At 42.1% G+C, this 23276-nt stretch overlaps 1 protein-coding gene across 7 annotated transcripts in view; it reads right to left on the bottom strand.

Annotated features, from left to right (window-relative positions):
• Positions 1–19226, bottom strand: part of ATXN2 (ataxin 2) — a 104026-nt gene extending 84800 nt beyond the window's left edge. For 2 of the 7 annotated variants that reach the window (XM_040619922.1, XM_040619923.1), the window contains exon 1: positions 18355–18839. In XM_040619922.1, the coding sequence (XP_040475856.1) occupies positions 18355–18560 (206 nt within the window). In that variant the 5' untranslated portion in view covers positions 18561–18839. Of the gene's footprint in view, positions 1–18354; positions 18840–19114 lie in introns of those variants that run through there. The other 5 variants (XM_040619926.1, XM_040619928.1, XM_040619924.1 and 2 more) reach the window with 3 other exon arrangements.
• Positions 19227–23276: the final 4050 nt, after the last annotated feature.

The raw sequence follows: 23276 nt of genomic DNA, 5'->3' as shown, positions 1-23276 counted from the left end.
ATTAACTTAATTGTAAATTTAAATAGCCATATGCGGACAGTAGCCACCATACTGAATAGTACAGTTCCAGTCTTCTCCTTGAGCTTCTTCAGCAATAGGCCCTGTCAACCTTCCAAGCATTCATGATCCCCTCTGACTAATGCACCAAAAGTGCTTCCATATAGTAAACTCAAGTCTCTGTACCAGTGGTTTTACCCACTGGTCATTAATCTTTCCTGGGGCCTCAAAACAACTTTAATCCCCTTCAAAAGACAACAAGTGATGATGAGTAAGAGGGGAGTACAGGTGAAAGCAGAGTGACAGCTACATAGGGCTCACTTAAACTGTTCTATTTTTATATATTGAAATTTTCTATTTAAAAAATTCTAGGGGCACCTGGGTGACACAGCGGTTGAGCGTCTGCCTTCGGCTCAGGGCGTGATCCCGGCGTTCTGGGATCGAGCCCCACATCAGGCTCCTCCGCTATGAGCCTGCTTCTTCCTCTCCCACTCCCCCTGCTTGTGTTCCCTCTCTCGCTGGCTGTCTCTATCTCTGTTGAATAAATAAATAAAATCTTTAAAAAAAAATTCTTAGTATTTATTTCAAACTCACTTTATTCCTTCTCTAAGGGCTTTCAAATCTGTCTCCCTGCTTTCATTAAGTGCCTCCCCTCCATTTCTTCTGCCACACTGTGAACCACATCTTTCTACACGTACCACGTTGATAGCATCTTCTGCTTTAGCACAAACTTCCTTGCCTGGAACTTCCTCTTGTCTTCCATGGCCTCACTGAAAACTGCTCATCATTCCTCAACATTCCTCAAGATCCATTACAACCCTCCTGCTTTTTTTCAAAGTTTTTTTCCTCACCGCCCACCCACAGCAGTCATTCACTCCCTCCTCAGTGCTACCAGTTTACACTAGCTGCATGCCTGCCTTCCCTACTACACTGAGTAACCTGGAAGCAGAGATGTTTCATTCATCTTTTATTTTGATTCCAGTTAGTTAACATACGGTTAGTTTCAGGTGTACAAAATAGTGATTCAAGAATCTTTCACTTTTCAACTGTCCCAGTCTCACAGATTCAAACTTGTACCGAATTAATGAACAGTATACATACAAGCTCAACAAAATGCTGAACTGCATACTCATCCAGCACTACCCGAGACCTGCCAACAAGCACTTTTCAGCCTTAACTCGCTCGTGTAGTTTCTACCAATTTCCAAAAATGCTAATAACAGCTAAAAGTTACTGAGCACTTACTACATGCCAGGCATTGATTTAAGCACTTTACACGCACAACTCATTTAATACTCGTCATCCCCATTTCACAAAGGAAGAAACTCAAGCACAAATGAAATAGCCGGCCTTACGTTACAAAATAAGAAAGGAGCTGGGGTGCTAAATAAATTGTTGTATGACTTTGGACAAGTCACTTAAAGTGCCTCCTGTGTAAAATAAAGAGGATGAGTCATGATGATCTGAAACACAAGCTTCCAATTTTAAAATTCAGATTTGTGGGAAGGGAATAGGATGCCAAATAGAAGGAACACTAATCTGTGAAAAGAAAAAGTAATTTTAGGCATTCTCCATAAAATAGTTTGAGGGGAAATGTCAATCTTTATTCTGGTATTTCATAGCAAGCTACTACAGAAAAACATGGAAAATGTTCTCAATTAAGAAAACTAACATATGAGACAAGCTAAGTTCTACCGGTATTAATAAAAAGAAAAATAAATGAGAATTTGTTTCAATGGAAGACTTAGGCTAGATCTAAAGGATCTAAGGATAAGGATGAGGATAAATACGAGGATGTGGAAAAGCAGAAAAATGATGGAAGAGCAGGCAAGGAATGAAGGCTGAGCTCCGTACCTGCAGAGCTGGTAAGAAAGGAGACCATGCTGATTTAAATGGGTCGTGTTTTGAAGAGTTGATGGAAAACAGGACCAAAGAGATAAAATGGGGTTTTATAAAAGGTCAACAAATGTCCTGTTTTTATATGTCCCAGGGTTAAAAAATATATATACACACACACATGTGTATATATATGCAAAAAAGACTGTATGTGGCATGCAAAGCCTAACTCATGTGCCTCTTTACTAAAAAATTTGCCAACCACTAGGTTAGATCATGGAAAGCCTTAAAGGTGAAGAGAACCTTGGACTTGGGAACAGGGTGATTTCCGAACAAAAGTAGAGTTTCAGTCTAATAGCAAAAGGTAGGCTAGGTTAACCTGGTGGACAAAATTAATGTGTTGCAGTAATTAAGAATAAAATGTATGACTGCCTAAAATGACTGGTCCATACACATAACTGCAGCACTCATTTCCCTAAAGTCACATGGGGCAGCAATCATTTCCTCAACTATTAATCCTTTCTCTCTGCTAGACTAATGTGTGGTAAGTCTTATTCAGTGTGTCCCAGCCCCAGGGCTATGCAGCCTCTAACATGACTAAGACAGGGAGAGTGGAAAAGTGGGTTCTGCACTAATTTTCCTACAGAAACATCGTAAGTGGTGTTTGGGTTCTTAATTCAAACCACAAATGCCTTCTCAACCCATGATATATATATAATACTTAGTTCAAACTAATTAAGGGTTACAACTGACATCTGGTAAAATAGGCAGGTGCCGAAAACTAACCACCATTTATAACACTGTTTCCAAGTTTTAAAATAAAAATCATGAACTTTTAGATGCAGACTCATTTATAAATAAATAGAACTGCCACGACTAAGGCATGGATAACTGAAGCCATTTTATGGCTACAATAATGACTGAATTGTCTTCACTGATTTTTATCAGTTTTGTCACAGAGCTATACTAGAAGCCGTGGAGCACAGTTATTAAAAGCGAAAGCTCTGAAGTCTCACAGGGTTAGAATCTCAGCTTCATCACTTCCTAGCTCTTTGACCTTGGGCAAGCTCCTTAATTTCCCTGAACCACCACTTCCTCATCTGTAAAATGGACATGCCACTACCAACCTGACAGGCTGGGCTGTTGTAAGGATTAAAGGATATATAAGTAAGGCACTTGGCACAGTTCCTGAAACACACGATAAATGCTATCATTATATACACAGAAAGTTCTCCATAAACTGTTTTCCTACATCACAGATACCTAAACTATTTTCAGAAAAAAATGGTTACTACTACCACTTACTCAGAAATGCTAGTTTTTTCCTAACACGTTTCATATAGCAAAAACAGTTTATCAATAGGGGTTCTTATTCACTAACCTTTTAGATTGGGTTAAAAATATGCAGACTTCCTATAACATTTACAGACTATAAATAACTAAATTCTGTATCTGTCACAAATGCAAATTCCTCATTTTCTTCTCCACCTGTTCATCCTAAGGAGCCTCCGAAGTACATTCCTTCATCCAGTGAAGCTAGTGACTCAAATTACTGGTCAACTGAAATAAGAAACTAATTGTAATTTTCCTTAAATCCATCACCAGGGGCTCCTGGGTGGCTCAGTTGGTTAAGCATCTCCCTCCACTTCAGGCCATGATCCCAGGGTCCTGGGATGGAGCCCCACATCGGGCTCCCTGCTCAGTGGGAGCCTGCTTCTCCCTCTGCCTCGCCTGCTGCTCCCCCTGCTTGTGCTCGTTCTCTGTCAAATAAATAAAATCTTAAAAAAAAAAAAAATCCATCGGGGCACCTGGGTGGCTCAGTCATTAAGCATCTGCCTCCGGCTCAAGGCGTGATCCCGGCGTTCTGGGATCCAGCCCCGCATCAGACTCCTCTGCTGGGAGCCTGCTTCTCCCTCTTCCACTCCCCTTGCTTGTGTTCCCTCTCTTGATGGCTGTCTCTCTCTGTCAAATAAATAAATAAAATCTTAAAAAAAAAAATCCATCACCAGTTTTCTTCTGTTCTCACTTGCATACTTTTTCAGAGATCCTAATACAACAATATTAAGTCCTCCCATTTTTGCCACTTTCTAGCTGAGTAAATTTAAACAGCTACTTAGCTTCTCTGGGTCTTAGCCTCCTCACAGGTAAAAATGGGACAGGGCAACAGATTATCTAATAGCATTGCGTGATAACCAAATTAAAAAAAAATATATATATATATATATATGTTTATGTATACATGTATACATTTATATTAAATGTATATACCCAAGCAGAAAAGGAAGCTCAAGGTGGGTTCCACTCAGTAACTTTTCCCCCTCCCTTTCAATTATAATCCTACTCAGCTTTCACAAACTTAGACCACAAGGATTCTCAAACCTACTGATTTCTGTGACTAGCCAATGGCTGCCTCTAAAGCATCAGAAGGAGTAAACCATTAGCAACATACTAGACTACTCAGGGCCCCTGGCTGGCTCAGTCCATAGACCCTGGACTCTTGATCTCAGGGTTATGAGTTCAAGCCCCACATTGGACACAAAGCTTACTTAATTTTAAAAAATACTAGGGGCGCCTGGGTGGCTCAGTCCATTAAGCATCTGCCTTCGGCTCAGGTCATGATCCCGGGGTCCTGGGATCAAGCCCCTCATCAAGCTCCCTGCTCTGGGGCAGTCTGCTTCTCTCTCCCTATCCTTCTGCCTCTGCCACTCACCCAACTGGTGCTCTCACTCTCTCTCAAATAAATGAAATCTTTAAAAAAAGAAAATTTAAATTTAAAAATATTAGACTACTAAAAAAAAATACTAGACTACTCATAAGAGGGCCTATCTTCTGATGAAAACAGCATGTTTTCTTCCCCTTATCTAAGACTTCTTTCCAATATTTTACAAGAGGTAAGCATTAGCAACTCAAACATATCATGAGGAGGGGGTTTGAACTTTCTGCCTTGTCTCCCCCACTAGGAAGTAAGCTCCAGGAAGAAAAGACCTCATCTGGCTTGATTACTACGGTATCCCCAGGGCCTGGCAAATGAGATATTCAAAAGAATAGTTTAACTAAGGTATGCCTATAAAATAAATGCCATGTTCCTTTTTGAAACGACAGCTTTTCCTTGACAGAGTAAACTCGTCTGCTTAACAATGAAACGCAGGCTCATACAGTCAATAAGGAATTTACAGTTGTACAAGGCACTTGTCCCTGTCCTCAAGATGCTCTAAACCTAGAAGGCAGTGCAAATGCAGAAGCTCTTTTACTTCCAAACAAGTTAAAGCCCAAATAGTTCCTTTTCACCAAAGATGATATATGAATGGCAAACAAGCATGTCAAAAGAAGTTCAGTATTATTAGGCATTAAGGAAATGTGAATCCAAACCACAATGAAATACCACTAGACTGGCTGAAATTAAAGATTAACATACCAAGTGTTGCCAAGGAATTAGAGCAATTAAAAAATCTCATACACTGCTGAGGGGAATACAAAATAGAACAGGACTTTAACAAATAGTTTGGCAATTACTTTTAAAACTAAGTAAACACTTGTCATACAACTCAGCAATCGTATTTCTACATACTTAGCCAAGAGAAATGAAATCGTCATGACCACACAAAACCTGTACACAAATATTCATAGCAGCTTTATTCATAATAGCCAAAACTGCAAACAACTGTCCAACACTTGATGAGCAAACCGTGGGGAAAAAAACTACCATTACACGCAGTAACACAAATGAATCTCAACATTATTCTACATGAGAGAGGCCAATCACAAAAGGTTGTAAACTGTATGAGTCCATTTATATGACATTCCAGAAAAGACAAAATTACGATGACAGGAAAAAGATCAGTAATTGCCAGGGTTAGAGGAAGCCGACTGACTGATAAGAGGCACAAAGGAAACTTTCGAGTGACACTATAATTATGGTGGTGGCTTCAAGGCTCTATGTGAAAACTCAAGAGCTATACACTAAAACGGGTGAACTTCATGTAAACCATATTCTAAAATATCTAATTAAAATGCAATCTACCACTATAAGGAATAACAGTCTAGCAATCTCAGCTAAATCACAGTACACTGAGCAATACGTTTTTTAAAGTCTCTGGTGTATCATCCATCCATGTGTAACCTCCATGAGGAGGTTCTGAAGCTTACAGACCCAATATATCAACATTCTACTGGGCATCTTTTCCCAAAAGACAACCTTCTCTAAGAAACCTCTAGTGTCATGGGAGCCCCCTGAGACCCTGTACTCACTGACTGTGAACCTGAAGCACTATCTGCAAGTCCTGACACAAGTTTCAGCAGCAGCACTTTAACTGCTTTAGCCTTCTCCCATATCAGCACAGTTAGCTGCAAACTTTCAAGTTTTTCCATTTCATTCATTATCTTTATCTTTAGCTGATTATCACTGATTAAACAGGTATTTTTGGTTCTCTGTCCTTCAGAATAATTCGTCCTGTCCCCAGCCATCATTTTCCAACTACTCTTTTTTAAATCTCATTTCGGGGCTCCTGGGTGGCTCAGTTGTTAAGCGTCTGCCTTCAGCTCAGGTCATGATCCCAGGGTCCTGGGATCGAGTCCCGCATAGGGCTCCCTGCTNAGCAGGAAGCCTGCTTCTCCCTCTCCCACTCCCCCTGCTTGTGTTCCCTCTCTTGTTCTCTGTCAAATAAATAAATAAAATCTTTAAAAAATAAATAAATCTCTCGTTTCCTTAAGTTTATTTAAGTAATCTCTACACCCAATGTGGGGCTTGAACTCACGACCCTGACATCAAGAGTCACATGCTCTGTTGACTGAGCCAGCCAGGTGCCTCAATCTCTTATTTCTCCCATAATTAAAGGTTTTCTTCTGATTGGCACTGTCAATACTGCTGCTGCACTTGTTGAAAATGACAGCTTTAAGAACAATAAACTAAGCTTAAACACACAGAATTTAAAAACAACAGGGATGGCTGACTATGAAATGACCATAAACAACCAACCAACCAACCAACAAAAAAAACCCACCCACCCATCTGTTGGTAGAGTTAACCCACTTTTCTTCTGGGGAGTAGCTATGCTCCTATCTGAGATCATTCTAAAGAGAAAATTTGTAAGAGAAGAAGCTGCCGCACTTAAACACAAGGCACTACGTACTCAATACCACAGGAAGGGTACCTGCCAAAAGCTACAGCAACACAGGAGAAACCACATTTTCCCAAGGTAAATATGGTAAGATACTACAAGAGAAGATCAGGGCTAAGCCATTAAAGACCTCTGTTTAAGAGGATGAGAGGACTACATTGGCGTAATTTGATTTATGCTGGAGAATAAATACAGTGTACACAGTCTGCAGAGGGACCTGGCTATCAGGCCAAACAGTCTGGATTTGATTCAGCTAGTAATGAGAGCCGCTAAAAGTTTCTCAGTAGAAAGGGAGCAAATGAAAGATGTTTGGGGGAGATTCTTATGGCCATGGAGTATGGAAGAAGTATCTGGACATGGAGAGACCAACTGGGAAGCTTGCTAAGCTCCAGTCAGCAGATTACCTCTGGTACCCGTGGTACAAAGACTCACCTCACCTCCTCTATCCACATTTCTTCCCTAAGGCCAAATGAAATCTCAGAATCCTCTACATAGGGCGCCTGGGTGGCTCAGTCAGTTAAGTGTCTGCCTTCAGCTCAGGTCATGATCCCAGGGTCCTGGGATCAAGTCCCCCATCGGGCTCCCTGCTCAGCCGGGAGTCTGCTTCTCCCTCCACCCTTCTCCCACTTGTTCTCTCAAATAAATAAATCATTAAAAAAAAGAATCCTCTACGTAACACTTCAATCAATCAGAATTGGCACATAAGGTAAAACTTACTTGCCATGTAGGATGAGCATCAGAAATGGATAGTCACAGAAGGAAAAGAATCTCTGGCAGAAACAGTAGAGGAACTTTAAAACTAAAGAGGGCACCTGGGTGGCTCAGTCGGTTAAGCGTCCGACTCCTGGTTTCAGCTCAGGTCATGCTTTTGGGGTCGTGGGATTAAGCCCCGAGTCAGGTCAGGCTCTGCACAGAGTATGCTTGAGATTCTCTCTCTCCCTCTGCTCCTTCCCCCTCATGTGCTCTCTCTTTCTCAAATAAATAAATCTTTAAAAAAAAAAAAAAAGAGGACTGAAGACACACTTTCACTTCAAACGTGACAGAACAAAAAAGAGCAAAAGTAGAGTAGAGCCTTTGCTATCTGGGAACTCTGCAGAAGTGATTTTTTTCTCTGGATAGGTGAATCTTAGACTAGTGAAAAAACACCAGATTTTGAAAACAAGTCTCAAGAAATATGTTATATTAGGGGCGCCTGGGTGGCCCAGTCGGTTAAGTGTCTGTCTTCAGTTTGGGCTGTGATCCCAGGGCTCCACAGATCAGGAAGTCCGTTTCTCCCTCTTCCTCTGCTCTACCACTCCATGCACATGTGCTCTAATAAAATTTTTTTTTAAATGTTATTTGTATCACTATATTGTACACCTGAAACTAATATTACACTGTAGATTAACTAACTGGACTTTAAATAAATTTTTAAAGATGTTATCCTAGAAAGAAAAGGGAACAAGATTCTAAAGCCAGCTATCCAGCCAGTGATGAGAGAACTCTGGTAAATAAGCTGTGGCCTTGGTTTCCTTACCTGTAAAGAAAAATGAGAACTAAATATCCACCAGGGCCACTTTCCAACTCCAAATCTGTATGACTCTAAAATACTGAGCGCTTACTATGTACCAAGAATGGAATGTAATAAAAAATTCAGTATCTCACTTTTTAAGGATGGTAAAAAAAGATTCTCCTTTTTAAATAAGATTTAACTGGGGCACCTGGGTGGCTCAGTCGGTTAAGCGGCTGCCTCCACCACAGGTCATGATCCCAGGCCCTCCATCAGGCTCTCTACTCAGCAGGGAGCCCGATTCTCCCTCTGTGTGCTGCTCCCCCCACTTGTTTTCTTTCTCTTTCTGTCAAATAAATAAAATCTTTTTAAAAAATTTATTTAAATAGATTTAATTTTTTGAGAAAGTGAGAGAGAACATGTGCATGGGCACACGTGAACCTGAGTTGGGGAGGGGCAGAGGGAAAGAGAATCTCAAGCAGGCTCCCCACTGAGCACAGAGCCCCATGCAGGACTCAATCCCAGGACCCTGGGATCACGACCTGAGCTAAAGGCAGATGCTTAACTGACTGAGCCACCTAGGCACCCTATGTAGACGACAACAACGACAACTCAATCCCAGAACCCTGAGATCATGACCTGAGCTGAAACCAAGAGTTGAACACTCAACTGACTGAGGCACCCAGGCGCCCCTTCTCCTTTTAACAAAGAAACTGAGCCTAAGAGTGAGTGACCTGCCACAATTATTCAAACAGCTTACCTCTTCCCAAGTGCCAACGACTGTTTCAACAGATTGGGACACAGCAGTGAACAAAATCAAGTTTCTGCCTTCACGGAGCTTAAATTTTAGTTACGAAGAGTGAACCCTGATTCTAGCCTATACTGGGGTTACCAGATAAAATAAAGGATGCCCCATTAAATTTGAATTTCAAATACATGAATAATTTTGTTCCATGCAATTTGGGACATATTTATACTTTAATATTAGTCACCATTGATCAGAAATTCAAGTTCAGCTGGGCATCCTGTATTTTTATTTGCTAACTCTGGCAACCCTATCAGAGACTTAACTGTAAAACCCTTCCTCAATCCTTTTAGCGCATCTCAGTGCCTCTAAATTAGTGACTTCACTACATCAACAAAATATTACAGTTTACATCACAACACAGTATATATATGTTAACTCAAACAGGTCTTTAAAACAATTCTTACCTCAATGCAATGCATTCTAGTATCTTCTATTCTTTTTCATTTTTCTAAAAATGCTTGTCATGACCCACTAAAATGACTTTTACAATTTATGAAGGGGTCATGACCTACAGTTTGAAAAATACTTCTTTGAAAAATATGAAAAACAATTTACCTTTGTGTTGAGTAACTATCATGAGCACATCAACTAACTATATTGTGCTATAAAATAGTAATGCCTCAGGTCTACCAAGGCACGCAGCTCTCACCTTAGAGTCAAATGGTATACTTTGAGTTCTTGAGTCTGTTTTTTTATAATTCTCCAATCTCTTAACTTTCTGTCATGCTATTAGTATTTCTCATTGCCGTCAATATGTTTGTCTCTAAAAGTTTTACCTTTCTGGGGCACCTGGGTGGCTCAGTCTGTTAAGCGGTCTTTTTTTTTTTTTTTAAAGATTTTATTTATTCGACAGAGATAGAGACAGCCAGCGAGAGAGGGAACACAAGCAGGGGGAGTGGGAGAGGAAGAAGCAGGCTCATAGCAGAGGAGCCCGATGTGGGGCTCGATCCCACAACGCCGGGATCACGCCCTGAGCCAAAGGCAAACGCCCAACCGCTGTGCCACCCAGGCACCCCAAGCGGTCTGACTCTTGATTTCAGCTCAGGTCACGATCTCAGGGTGCACTCAGAGTCTGCTTGTCCCTCTCCCTCCCTCTCTCTCATGCTCTGTCTCTTTCTCTCAAATAAATAAATAAACTCCTTAACAATTAAGTAAAAGTTTTACTTTCCTACTGCTGGCAATCTGTGAATCAAAAATGCATTATGTAAAATCACGTGTAAAGTAAAAGCAATAAACTCTGAAAGCGGCCCTGAAGAGCTCCCCCTTTCTGTAATCTACACAAACTTCAATGTAAAACCAGGTATTTTCAAGTGTGTTTCAGGAATGAAAATAGGTTAACTACACAATGTCCACAAAAATGATTTTTGAGCCCCAAAGGAAAAATGCACAATTTGGTTCAAAACAAGCCTTTTCCTTCTTTTTAAACAAAACTATAATCAAGATTAATTCTGACTATTCACAAGATTACTAAGATGTTTAATGATTCATAAAACACAGTAAGAACATAAAGTGGCAAGCAAAAATATCTGACCAAATAACTGTTAGATAAAGCCGCTCGAAGTGATACTTTCAAGTACAACATTCTGAAGTTCTTATACGCTTAATAAAAATCAGCCACATTCATTTATAAGTACATTGCAGACAAGTTTCATACCACAAACTGATGGGAATTACAAAGAAGCCATTATAAAATGCCATTTTATCCAGTTCCCAAAATGCAGTTAGCTATTAATCATGGCATGAAATTGCTATTTTATGGCCACTTCAAGGCTCATAATATAAGCAATCTACATTAGAATATTTTTAAATTAAAAGTAATTTCTGATTTTCACATGACAACAACTGCAAATAATTTTCAGCAAATAAAATCTAAGGTTAATAGTTGTGGCAAATTTTCATAAGAAACTCCAAATTCATAACAATACTAAACTATTAAAAATAATAAAATCAAGGACTTAACATTTAAGTATATTTCATGCCACATATGTACAAAATTACTTGTATCTTCAAAAAGATAAAGAACTAGACCTATTTTACTGAGTCAAACTCAAGGTTACAAAAAGATACCCTGAAGGTCAAGGACTGTCTGTGGTTGTTATATTCTTTAAAATACACAGCATAACCTTTTTTATGTCTACGTTTGCATTTATTTAAAGAGAGAAATATTGGGGCGCCTGGGTGGCTCAGTCGTTAAGCATCTGCCTTCAGCTTGGGGTGTGATCCTGGAGTCCTGGGATCGAGCCCTGCATCAGGCTCCCTGCTCTGCTGGGAACCCGCTTCTTCCTCTCCCATTCCCCCTGCTTGTGTTCCCTCTCTCACTGGCTGTCAAATAAATAAAATCTTAAAAAATAAATAAATAAAAATAAAGAGAGAAATATTATAAAATTCTACAAATAAGTTGCTTTGGGCAAGTCCCCTAACTTCTCAAAGCTTAGGGTATTTTCCCTTCTATTTTAAGATAAGATTTTGTTATTTCTTCCTGCTCTGAAAGTCTACAGTTTAAGGAGGAAAATATTTTAAAATATATACTCTTGAAGCCGAAAGAGTATGTACCATATGATTCCTTTTTGTTTATTCTATATATGTTCACAAAGAGTCTGAAAAGACAAGCTCCAAACTTCCAACAGTCGTTATATCAAAGGAAAGATTATGGATGATTTTAAAGGAGCTTTGGCTTTGTTTTTTGGTCCTCTGTACTCTTTTCTAAATGAGTATTTAAAACTGTTTTTCAAATTATGAGACAGAACTTTCACAGTACCTGTACAAAGACAGTTTCTCTATTAAATTTTATTTTTTAAAAAGATTTATTCATTTTTGCGTGCGTACGAGAGCGAGTGAGCACAAGAGAGAGCATGCGCTCAAGCGAGGGGGAGGAGCAGAACGAGAAGCAGACTCCCCGCCGAGCAGGGAGCCCTACTCAGGGCTCGATCCCAGGACCCTGGAATCATGACCTGAGACGAAGGCACACATTTAACCAACTGAGCCACCCAGGAACCCCCTCTATTAATTTGAAGAATAAATCTGTTCTGTTGAGTCAACATGGATGGACTTACAGGGTATTATGCTAAGTGAAAGTAAGTCAGACTGAGAAAGACAAATACCATGATTCTACTCTTACATGAAATCTTAAAAAAAAAAAAAAAGAATAAACAAAAAGCAGAATCAGAACTATAAATACAGAGAACAAACTGATGGTTGTGGAGGGTGGGGGAGCAAACTGGGTTAAGGGGAGAGGGAGATAAAGTCAGTCACGAGAATAAAAAGTAGAGCAGAAGGAATATAATCAATGATATTTTAATAGTGATGTATTGGGACAGATGATAGCTATACTTGTGGTAAACATAGCATAATGCATAAACTTGTCCAATCACTAAGTTGTACACCTCAAACTAATGTAATATTATGTGTCAACTATACTCAAAAAAATAACAAAGGTAAAAAAAAAAAAAAAAGAAGAAATCTGTTCTGGACACTGGTTCAAGTACATTTTTTTTTTAAGATTTTATTTATTTATTCGACAGAGAGAGCCAGCGAGAGAGGGAACACAAGCAGGGGGAGTGGGAGAGGAAGAAGCAGGCTCCCAGTGGTGGAGCCTGATGTGGGGCTCAATCCCATAACGCCGGGATCACGCCCTGAGCCGAAGGCAGACGCTTAACGACTGAGCCACCCAGGCGCCCCTCAAGTACATCTTTTACCTCCACTGTACCACAAGCAGCTTAAGATCCGTGAAAATCCACAACCACGTTCTATACATATCTTCGTGTCACAAAGCCTGAAAACTTATATATATATTACATATATTATATATAAAATAGACAAAAAAATCTCTTGAATTAATTGGTGTTTTAAATAACAGGAAAGTGGTTTATGACACCACTGCCTACAAAATTGCAAATCTGCTTTGTTTGGCAAGCACCTCAAGGGAGACTACTACTATTCTATGTAGAACATTTATCTTCAAAAGCAGAAGAAATTCTTTTTCAGTAGAAAAACATACTTTAAGGATAGCAAAAAACACATCAAGATACAGCTCAACGCATCATAAGTAACGCTAGTAAAGGTTACACGTTCAAAAGTGCCTACGTTACAGATTCTGGATTAGATGCTACAACCTTTCAAAGATGATACCAGCTTCACATTCACTGATGAGTAAATTTTCTGATAAAAACATCCCTGTTTTTGAAGTCTAACATCTAAGCAGGCAAAAAGACCTCAAGAGGAAAGAGCACCTTTTATTTTAGTAACACTCTTGCTAAAATATGAAAAAGACCACTGTATTAACCTCGTAAAATCCCGGTATGGTAACAGTCATAAATGACCCAGATGTGCTTCAAAAACAAAACAAGTACTTTCACTTGATACAGTAGCAGGTAGGCCTGTTAATGAACTATACTGCAGCTGAAGTTAGCACAATCATTTGAAATAGCTACAAAAACAGAGTGTTGTTCAGGCTCAACTCCTTATATATCAAAACACTATCACTATCAATCCAAAACAGAAAATTACAATTCCAGGAAAAAAATCTTCTAAGAACTCAGAATCTGTTTCAAGGTATAAAAACACACTTTGCCACGTGAAAGTAAATTCTAACACAGCTGTAGCTACACAGGACCAAAAAAAAAAAAAAAAAAGATTCTCCTTCAAGTTGAAACATATGGCTATTAAATAGCTATGAGTTAACATTCCCTGTGTTAAATTTGTAAAATTTTAACCATCTAATTAGACATGGAAAATACAAACTTACATTTAACCAAAAAAGGAATTCCATGACTGACACCATTAATGTTTTGACTTTTCAAAATGCAAAATCTTTAAGCAACTACAGGATTACTTTTTTGACAAAGATTTGATGTAGGTTTTTGCCCAATTCAAAAAAACCTATTTTCTCTAGGTACTTAGAATGAAAATTAAGGCAATTAGGTTACAATATATAAGTCCAACAGAAAAAAATGTACAGCTTTTAATAGCCATCTACAGCTTACCTCTGATGACCTCAATGTCAATTAACTTTTTTGGTCCAACTGCAAATGTGGTTATTATCAATACCCACATAAAAGAATAAATTAACAAAGGATGACAGAGTTTAAACCTTATAAATTACAAATGAGGCCATATGACTAATTAATCTAGAGAAAAGCAAATGGCTAACTACCTCACCATCAAAACTTTGCTCAAATGTTACCTCAAAGAAGCCTCCCCAATCCATTTAAAACTGCAACCTACTCCCTTCCCCCACATTCCCGTATTATACCCTTAATCTGCTCTCCTCTAATCCCATAGCTTTTACTTAATATTATATATAGTTTGCTAATTTAATGTCTCATTTATTGTCTGGTTAATCATTTTAGAATGGAAACACCAGGAGAGCAGCTATCTTCGTTTTATTCATTGGTACATCCAAGCCCTTGTAACTGCCTATACATAGATTTTCAATAAATTTATATGTTCAATGGTGTCGATGTTTCAGGCTCTTCCAGAAGATATTTAATTTAGAGAGATAAATGTCTCGCAGATATTTAAGTGAAAACTTACACTAAACCGCAGCATAATTTCCAAGTTGCAATTCCTTAAGAAGCAGTAAAAGTACTAAGCTGAAAATGACTAAAATAAGAAGTTTTTACTCACATTTAATCCTGTATCCAAAGAAATTCTAATGCTGTATTATTTAGGATTAGGAATAGGTAACAGAATGGGTAAACCCATTATTTTTTTAGATAGAAAAGGGAATGTGGGAGGGGAAGAGCTAGTGATAATTCCCAACAGTGCCATGAAATTATATAAAAGTTAACAAAAATGACTTGGTCACAAGCTAACGGCTAATAAAAAAATACTTTTAGATGAATGAGGGAGATTAACAACAACAACAAAAGCTTCAGAACAAGTTTCTCAGGACTTTCATTCCTCTACTTTGTAGAAGTATGAGCACAATAGTTAAACCATGTATCCTCATTAGTGTTAACAGTTACTGTTTTCAAAGCATCTTCCCTTATATTATTTCATTAAGTCCTCAGAGAAACCAAATTCAAACTCAAGTATAAATAATCAGGTAGCTAACAAAAGCACTTAATAATGCATTCACTTGACAGTAAGTGCAACTTTTCCCTTGAAAATCCCCCACAGTGTTTGACAAAGAAACCATTCTATAGAAGAGCCACCTTCTTGGCAATGGAAACTAAAACAAGTCTTCTGAAGAGTAATATGGCACAGCTAGTAAGAGCCATAAAAATCTTAAAGCCCTTTGACCCGGTAAAACCACTCCTGGGAACTTTCTCTAAGGCAATAATTAGACTAAAGCCGAAAGCTATTAGTATAAAGATGTTTACTGCACCACTATCTATAATAGTAAAAATGTGGAAACCCAAATCCCAACAATAGTTGAATGGTTAACCAAAAACCCAAAAAAAAATGTAAAATACAATGCTAAAGAGGAAAAAAAAAATCACAAAATAACACACACAATCATTAAAGTTACATAAAATGAAAAGGTAAAAGGCAAAAAAAAGATTTTGATTAACAGACTTTAATATTATGGGTATGTTGTTCTAAGAGAAAACAGTCATCTTCTAAAACATATATGATAATTTAAGGCAGGATAAATTTCTGAAAGCCATGAATAACCACTATTTTAAAAAAAGTCAAACATGATGAAATGTTATTTAAAGAAGACATGTGAATTTCTAGACTTTCAAGAATATTTTACTATCACTAAACACATCAAACCCAATGCTGCATTTTCTTTCTTCACCCTTGGCCTCAGAGACTTATTTTAACTGCTGATACACACAAACATATGTGAGGAGACTCTAGAAATTGTAACCAGTTTACAAAGAATCCAGTAGCAGTGGTTCAAAATCCAAAGAACTCTACAAGTACATTAAAGATCTATATAAGAATAGAAGGTACACATTATATGAATTCAATAAACAGAACTTCGCATGTATCAAAAAGAACAAAGGCCAGAATTTATGTCTCAAAAGAAATAACCTAAAGCAAGGAAGAATTTAAATTAACCTTAAATGTTTGTAAAGCCTCAAAGAACAGAAAAAGATGTTTGGTACTAAAACATTCCAAATATTTCTGATCACTCAAGCCACTCTGGAACAAATTCTTTATTATAATTTTTAAGCCTAAGGAGAGCCGAGGCAACTTAAAAGCCTGAGTTTTAATTTCTAATTATTTGAACAAGTTGAATATATCTGCAAAATTCCTATGATACTTAAGGGAAAAAAAAAACCGAAGATCCTTTTCTATAAAAATCATGTACAAAATTTTTCCATTTTTCACTGTGGGTGCCACTGAAAAAGGGAAAATGAAGTTACAGAATCCTAAGTGGAAAAAGCTGGGAAAATAAGCACTTTTATCTGAACTAGCTGGGGTAAGGTTAACGTTTGTGGGTGGCTCAGAGAAGGGGCAACTGTGGAGGAGAGGTAGGGTAGAAGTAAAAAAAAAACAATGTTCGCCCTTCCCCCCTTGAAAGCAGCAGAATTCCTTAAAAATCAGCTCTGATTCGTCTTGACGGGTAACTTCTCCTGCCATAAATGAAAATTCTTTGGAAATGGACTGCTGAAAACCTGTTTTCAAAAAGAAAACTCAGTGCATGAAAAAAAAGAAAAATCCCCGTATCCCACCTTCCAAAGCCCAGGATGTCTATTTCAGGAGGACCCTCGTCATGGACTCTGCCAACCCCGCCTAGGCCTAAGGGAGGCAAGGCAGTGCTGAACACGGATGGGCTCGGGGCACAGGGGAAAGGGACTTGCGTGCCCTTGGTGAGCTCTGGCGGCACTCCCCAAGTTAAGGACACTGGCCACAATGGAATGGAGTCTATTGACATTTGCTGCCCCGTTTGAACACTAAGCATTTTCTTAGTTCGTGAAATACGAACTGACAACCACCCCCCCTACACACACACCCCCAACAGGCCTTCCCGCACAAACACACCCTCCAAAGTCAGACCCGGGTAGCTGACACAACACAGGGCCCCCAGTCCCTAGCACAAACCTAGGCTTATGGGGGAAGAGGAGGAGACGACGCAAGTAAACACCCGCATTTCTGCCTTCAGGAACCCCACCATATCCCCTGCTGCAATCCCTCCCCCCTCGAAATTTTAAAAATTGGGGCGGGGGTTGGGGAAAATGCGCAGCTGCCCGCTCCCTGCCACCACCATCCCCCTATATCCCCAATCTGGCCTGGACTTCTGACGCACGCCTGGGTCCGGCCCTCGCCCACCACTATTCAAAGGCGCCTTCTCCTCGGCGGCCTCAGAACAGCATTGCGGATCGGCCACCACCCGCGGCAGAGAGGCCTTGCGGGGGAAGGAGGGAGGCCGGGAGGGGGCCGGGCACTCCCCACCCCTTCCTCAGGTGGGGGAGGGCGGAACGCTGCGGGAGACTCTGCACAGAGCCCGACGATTCCAGGAGTTCTGGAGCCCCCGCCGCCGCCTCAGATTAAAATGGGGAGGAAAGCGGGGGGCCACTACCCACCTACCCCAATCCGGTTCTTCAACCTTTCCCAAGGCAGGGGAATGGGGTCGTCACGCACACTAGACAAACCCTAAGGATTCCAGATGAGCCCCGTGGCTGCCCCTTTAACGGAGGGGGGTACGCTGCCCTAACTTTCCCCCTCCCTCGTTATTCCCCAAAGGGGGAGTTGGCAAGTTTCGGGAGATTGAACCAAAACCTAAAGACCATACCACGTTCACATTTAAAAGGGGGGGGGAGGGGACGCTGCCCAAGCATCCCCTCCATGTTGGGGTTAAAAGAGGAACAGGGGCTGACAAATGGTGAGACCTATGAATCCCTCCCGAACACTTAAATGGAGAGGGGGAGGCTGCCCAGTCCTTCCATCTTGACCGTTTGGGGGAGGGGGGAGGGATGTTGCAGAAGGCTGGACACAATCTGACATTCCCCGAGGGATCCCGCAGCGCCCCCCACCCAAACCCCCGGGCTCTAGAGGGGAGCGGGAGCCCCACCCCCACTGCGGGCCCCCAGCCCACCCCACCAAGCCAGGCCGGTCACGGGGCGGGGACGACGGTGTGGGCCGCGGGGGAGGGGACGCGAGGCCTGAGCTCGTCCAGGCCCGGAGCGGAGGGGGCTGGGGCGCGACACCCACCTGCCCAGGCCGGGCCGCCCGCCTCCTGCGCTCGCCGCCGCCACCGCGGAGGAGGAGGAAGCCACGGCTGAGGACGACGAGACTGAGGACGGCGCAGCGGCGGGCGACGTGAGAAGGCCGCCGCTGCCGCCGGGCTTACGGGCATTGGCGGCCGCGGGCGGCTGCTGCTGCTGCTGCTGTTGTTGTTGCTGGGGCTTCAGCGACATGGTGAAGGGCCCATACACCGGCCCGCACGCCGGGCGGGGACAGCCGGGAGCCGGGCGCGCCGAGGAGACACCGGAGCGCGGCGGGGACGCACGGGCGCCGAGAGGGGAAGCGCGGGATGGCGCGGCAGGGGGGGCGCCCGGACCGGCGAGGGGGAGAAAGAGAACGACGAAGGGGCGGGGAGGCCCGCCGAAACCGAGGAGCCGCCGGGAGCCGGGCAGGGACGCGCCGCCGCCGTTGCCGTTGCTACCAAAACAGTCTGAGGCGGAGGGAGGCGAGCGCTGCCCGGAGGGAGGGGGGCCGGGGCCGGGCGGGGGAGGGGCGGCGGAGGGATACGGGCCCGGAGCCGCGCCGCCGCCGCCCCGCCCGCCCCGCCGCGCCGGCCGCGGGAGCGAGCGCCTCCCGGGCCACCTGGCCGCCGCGAAGCGGCGTGGCTCGATGGCTGCTGCGGGGCCCCGAGGAGCTGCGGCCGCCGAGCGCATCGGGGGTCGGGCACACAGAGGCGCCGCGTGGCGATGCCGGGTGGGCGCGGTGGTGCGAAACGGGGACTCTTTACCGGAAGTCGGAAGGGTCGGACGGAAGCAGAACGTGAGACGACCCCGGGGCCGGGAGGGACACGTGAGGAGCGGGCGCCGCGCTGGGCTGCGTTCGCGGGGGTCGGCTGAGGGCCCGGCCGGCGGCCCTGCCCGGATCCGCCCTCCTCGAGGCGGGTCTGCCCTTCGGGAGGGCGTGTCTGTCTTCGCCCTCAGGGCCGGCCTAGTCTAGAGGACGGGAGGGAAGCGTTTCTTCCCCGCCCCCCAAAAATCCTTCGGCGTCCTCAGACTACTGGGAGAGTCCGTGTTTACCCCCACCTGATGCAACCTCGAACGTGGACTGCGAGTCCCTTCAGGGCGGAGACTCTGTCTTGCTACGTAAGAAGCATCTAGAACACAAGCATCCCGTAGTTGTCTTTGTATCCCCAGCACCTGGCACACAGTAGGCTCTCACCGCGTCAGTGGATGTCTGAAATAAAGGCAGTCTTTTCCCTGCCAAGACTAACAAGGTTGGAGTCGAGCAACCTCCCGGGGCCACCTACATCTGGTTACCTTTTCCCCACTTTTTTCCACCCCAGCAACACACAGCCAGAAAACTCTTTTGGGTATCTGACCTTCATTTGAACCCATTTTCCCTCACTTGAACTTCTTTTTTCCTCATTCATGAGACTCAAAAGGAAATGTACGTGATTGGTAGAGCTATGGATAATGGGGTCTCCCTTGCTGGAGACAGAACAGACCTCACAAGAATGTGTGAACTTTAGACCTTGGCCCCTTTAGAAGTTTTACTTTAACTTAGATTGCTAGCCAGCACAGTAGTTCGTTTTTTAAGTGTTGCAATTAAACTGGAAGCTAGTAGATTTTTTTTTTTTTTGAGTGAAGAATCGAGTTTTGTTCTTTAGGTTTTGTTTTTTCTTTTATTAAGTAAAATTACTTAAGGAATCTAACCAAAATTGTCAGAAAAAGGTAAAGACATTTAAAAAAATTGGAGAATGATTAAACCACAAGTCTCCAGTAGCCAAATTGAAATTAATCTCCTAGACAGTCCAGGCAAAAATTATCATTATATTCTGCAAATACGTGAAAAGTAGGAAGTCAGCTTTATCTCCCAGCTGAGGTAAAAAGAAGGTTGAGAAGAAAAAGAAAAGTATTATTTTAAACCAACAGTTGCAAAATCCTTTAAAAATTAACCCAAGGGAAATTGAAATTAAAAAACCAGATGAGAGGGGTGCCTGAGTGGCTCAATTAAGCCTCTGCCTTTAGCTCAGGTCATGATCTCAGGGTGGGAATCCAGCTCTGCATGGGGCTTCCTGTTCAGCCAGGAGTGAGAACCGTTTCCCTCTCCCTCCATCCCTCCCCCTTCTTGTTCTCTCCCTTTCTCTCAAATAAATAAATAAAATCTTAAAAAAAGAAGGACCATAATAGAAATACAGTCAGCTTTCTCTGGTTTAATGATTTGATAGTTAAGCATACCCGTGATCCCAGAATTCAATCCTAGGACAAACTACAGACAGGTGGGAGATAAAAGAGATGTGGAATAAGAAAACCTGAAGCTGACAGCTGAACTTGATTTTGTTTAGGCTGAGAAAGCTTTTACCCACTATCATTTAAAATGTATTTAATAATTTATTGAGATATAATTTATGTATTATAAAATTTGCCCATTTTGTATACAATTCAATGATTCTCAGTAAATTCACAGAGTTATGCAACCATCACCATTAATTTCAGAACATTTCCATCACCCCAAAAGGATCCTTATACCCATCTGTAGTTACTCCTGGTTCCCATTCTCAGCCCCAGCAACCACTAATCTACTTTCAATGGATTTATCTATTGTAGACATTTCATATAAATGGAATCTAACAATATGTGGTGTTTGCCTTCTTTCACTTAGCATATGTTAATGTTTTGGAGGTTTATCTATGGCAAAGCATGTATCGATGTTTCATTACTTACTATCACTGAGTAGTATTCCATTGTATGGTTATATCACATTTTGTGTATCTACTCACCAGTTGGTGGGCCTTTAGATTGTTTCAAGTTTGGGGCTATTATGAATAATGCTGTTATGAACATTTTTGTAAACATGTCTTCATGTGGATATATGTTTTCATTTCTCTTGAGCAGATGCCTAGTAATGGAATGTTGGGCTGGTGTGGTAAATTTATATTTAACTTTTTAAAGATACTATCAGGGCGCCTTGGTGGCTCAGATGGTTAAGTGTCTGCCTTCGGCCCAGGTCATGATCTCCAGGTCACAGGATCGAGCCCCATGTCCCCCATGTCAGGCTCCCAGCTCAGCGGGGAGTCTGCTTCTCCTCTCCCTCACCCTCTGCCTCTCTCCCAGCTTGTGCACTCTCTCTCTCTCTCTCAAATTAATAAATAAAATCTTTAAAGAAAGATACTATCAAACTCTTTTCTAAAGTGACTGCCATTTTACATCCACACCTGGAATGTTTGAGGGTTTATCATTAAAATTTCTGCTTTTAGATTAAAATGGAAACAAAGAGAACCTCTATGATGGAGTCTGTTCTGTACACACACCCTTTTTTCTTTGTCCAAGGAAGATCACCACCCAAAACCTAGAAATACGTTTTATTGCAAACCCTTCACCGCCATTCTAGACATCTAAAGATGTGGCTATTTAATAGCAACTGTGACATCAGAGTGCTCTAGCTTTAAATGTAAATGTCAGGATAATGCACCTTAAGACAAAATGGTGTGTGGGGCGCCTGGGTGGCTCAGTTGGTTAAGCGTCCAGCTCTTGATTTCAGCTCGAGTCATGATCTGAGAATCCTGGGATCGAGCCCTGCATCAGGGAAGTCAGCCTGCGATTCTCTCTGCCCCTCTCTCCCACTCACACACACGTGTTTTCGAGCTCTCTCTCTCTTTAAAATAAATAATCTTTTTTTTTTTTAAATGGTGTGGTAGGCAGCCTGTAAGACCACACATGTGCAGGCACCTGGGTGGCTCAGTTAGGTGGAGTGTCTGGCTCTCGGTTTCGGCTCAGGTCATGATCTCAGGGTCCTGGGATCCAGGCCCGAGTCAGACTCCCTGCTCAGCGGGAAGTCTGATTCTCCCTCTCCTTCTGCCTTCCCCTCCCCGCCCCTGCTTGTGCTCTCATGCTCTCTCTCTCTCAAAAAAATAAATAAAATCTAAAAAAAAAAAAGACCACCCATGTGATCCTGTTCTCCTGGTGGTCAAACCCAGTGAAATTCCCACCAATTGAATATGAGCTGGACCTAGGGGGCTTCCTTCCAACAAAAAGTTTGAAAAAATTATGGATTTCCACTTCCAAAATTAGGTTATAAAAAGACTGTGGCTTTTATTTTAGATGGCCTTTTCTCATTTGTTTGAAGGAAGCTAGCCCCCATGTGGTCAGTGACCTTATGGAGAGGCCTCCATGACAAGGAATTGTTGTCCACCTGCACAGCAGTGAGGACCTGATGGCTGTCAAAGCCACGTGCTTGAGCTTGGAAACATCCCCCAGGTAAGGCTTGAAGTGGCTACAGCCCTGATCAAAGCATCTTAATAGCCTTTGTTAGAGACCCTGAGCTAGAGATGCTCGGCTTAGCCACACCAGATTCCCAGCCCTTTTGTTGTTTCAGTCAGTAAATTCTGGAATAATCTGTCATGCAGCAAAAGACAACCAATACAGATGAACCAAAAAGTGCATTTCCTATGATTTCCATGTGCATTCAGAATTCTTTAAAGGGGCTCCTGGCTGGCTCAATTGGTGGAGCATGTGACTCTTGATCTTGGGGTTGTGAGTTCGAGCCCCCGAGTTGGGTGTAGAGATTACCTAAAGATAAAATCTTAAAGGGGCTCTTGGGTGGTTCGTTGGATCAAGCGTCTGACTTCGGCTCAGGTCATGATCCTGGGGGGCCTGCGGCTGGCTCCCTGCTCAGTGCGGAGTCTGCTTCTCCCACTTCTCTGCCCCTCCCCCCACATGTGTTCTCTCTCTCTCTCAAATAAATAAATAAAATCTTCCTTTTAAAAAAGATAAAATCTTTAAGATAAAAAAAGAATTCTTTAACAACAAATGCGGAAATCAGAAATATTATATCCAAAAGAATTCAAATTTTCGAATGCTTCCTACATGATTTTCAGGCAGCCATTTAAACCAAATCGACCAGTGTCACTGGCGAGTTGTCATCAAAGGCAATGATGAACATTGTTCTGA

Source organism: Ursus maritimus, unplaced genomic scaffold, assembly GCF_017311325.1.
Source record: "Ursus maritimus isolate PB19 unplaced genomic scaffold, ASM1731132v1 scaffold_33, whole genome shotgun sequence".
NCBI classification, from domain to species: Eukaryota; Metazoa; Chordata; class Mammalia; order Carnivora; family Ursidae; genus Ursus; species Ursus maritimus.
The sequence above is the reverse complement of the archived record's forward strand: the minus strand, read 5'-3'. Positions and strand labels throughout refer to the sequence as shown.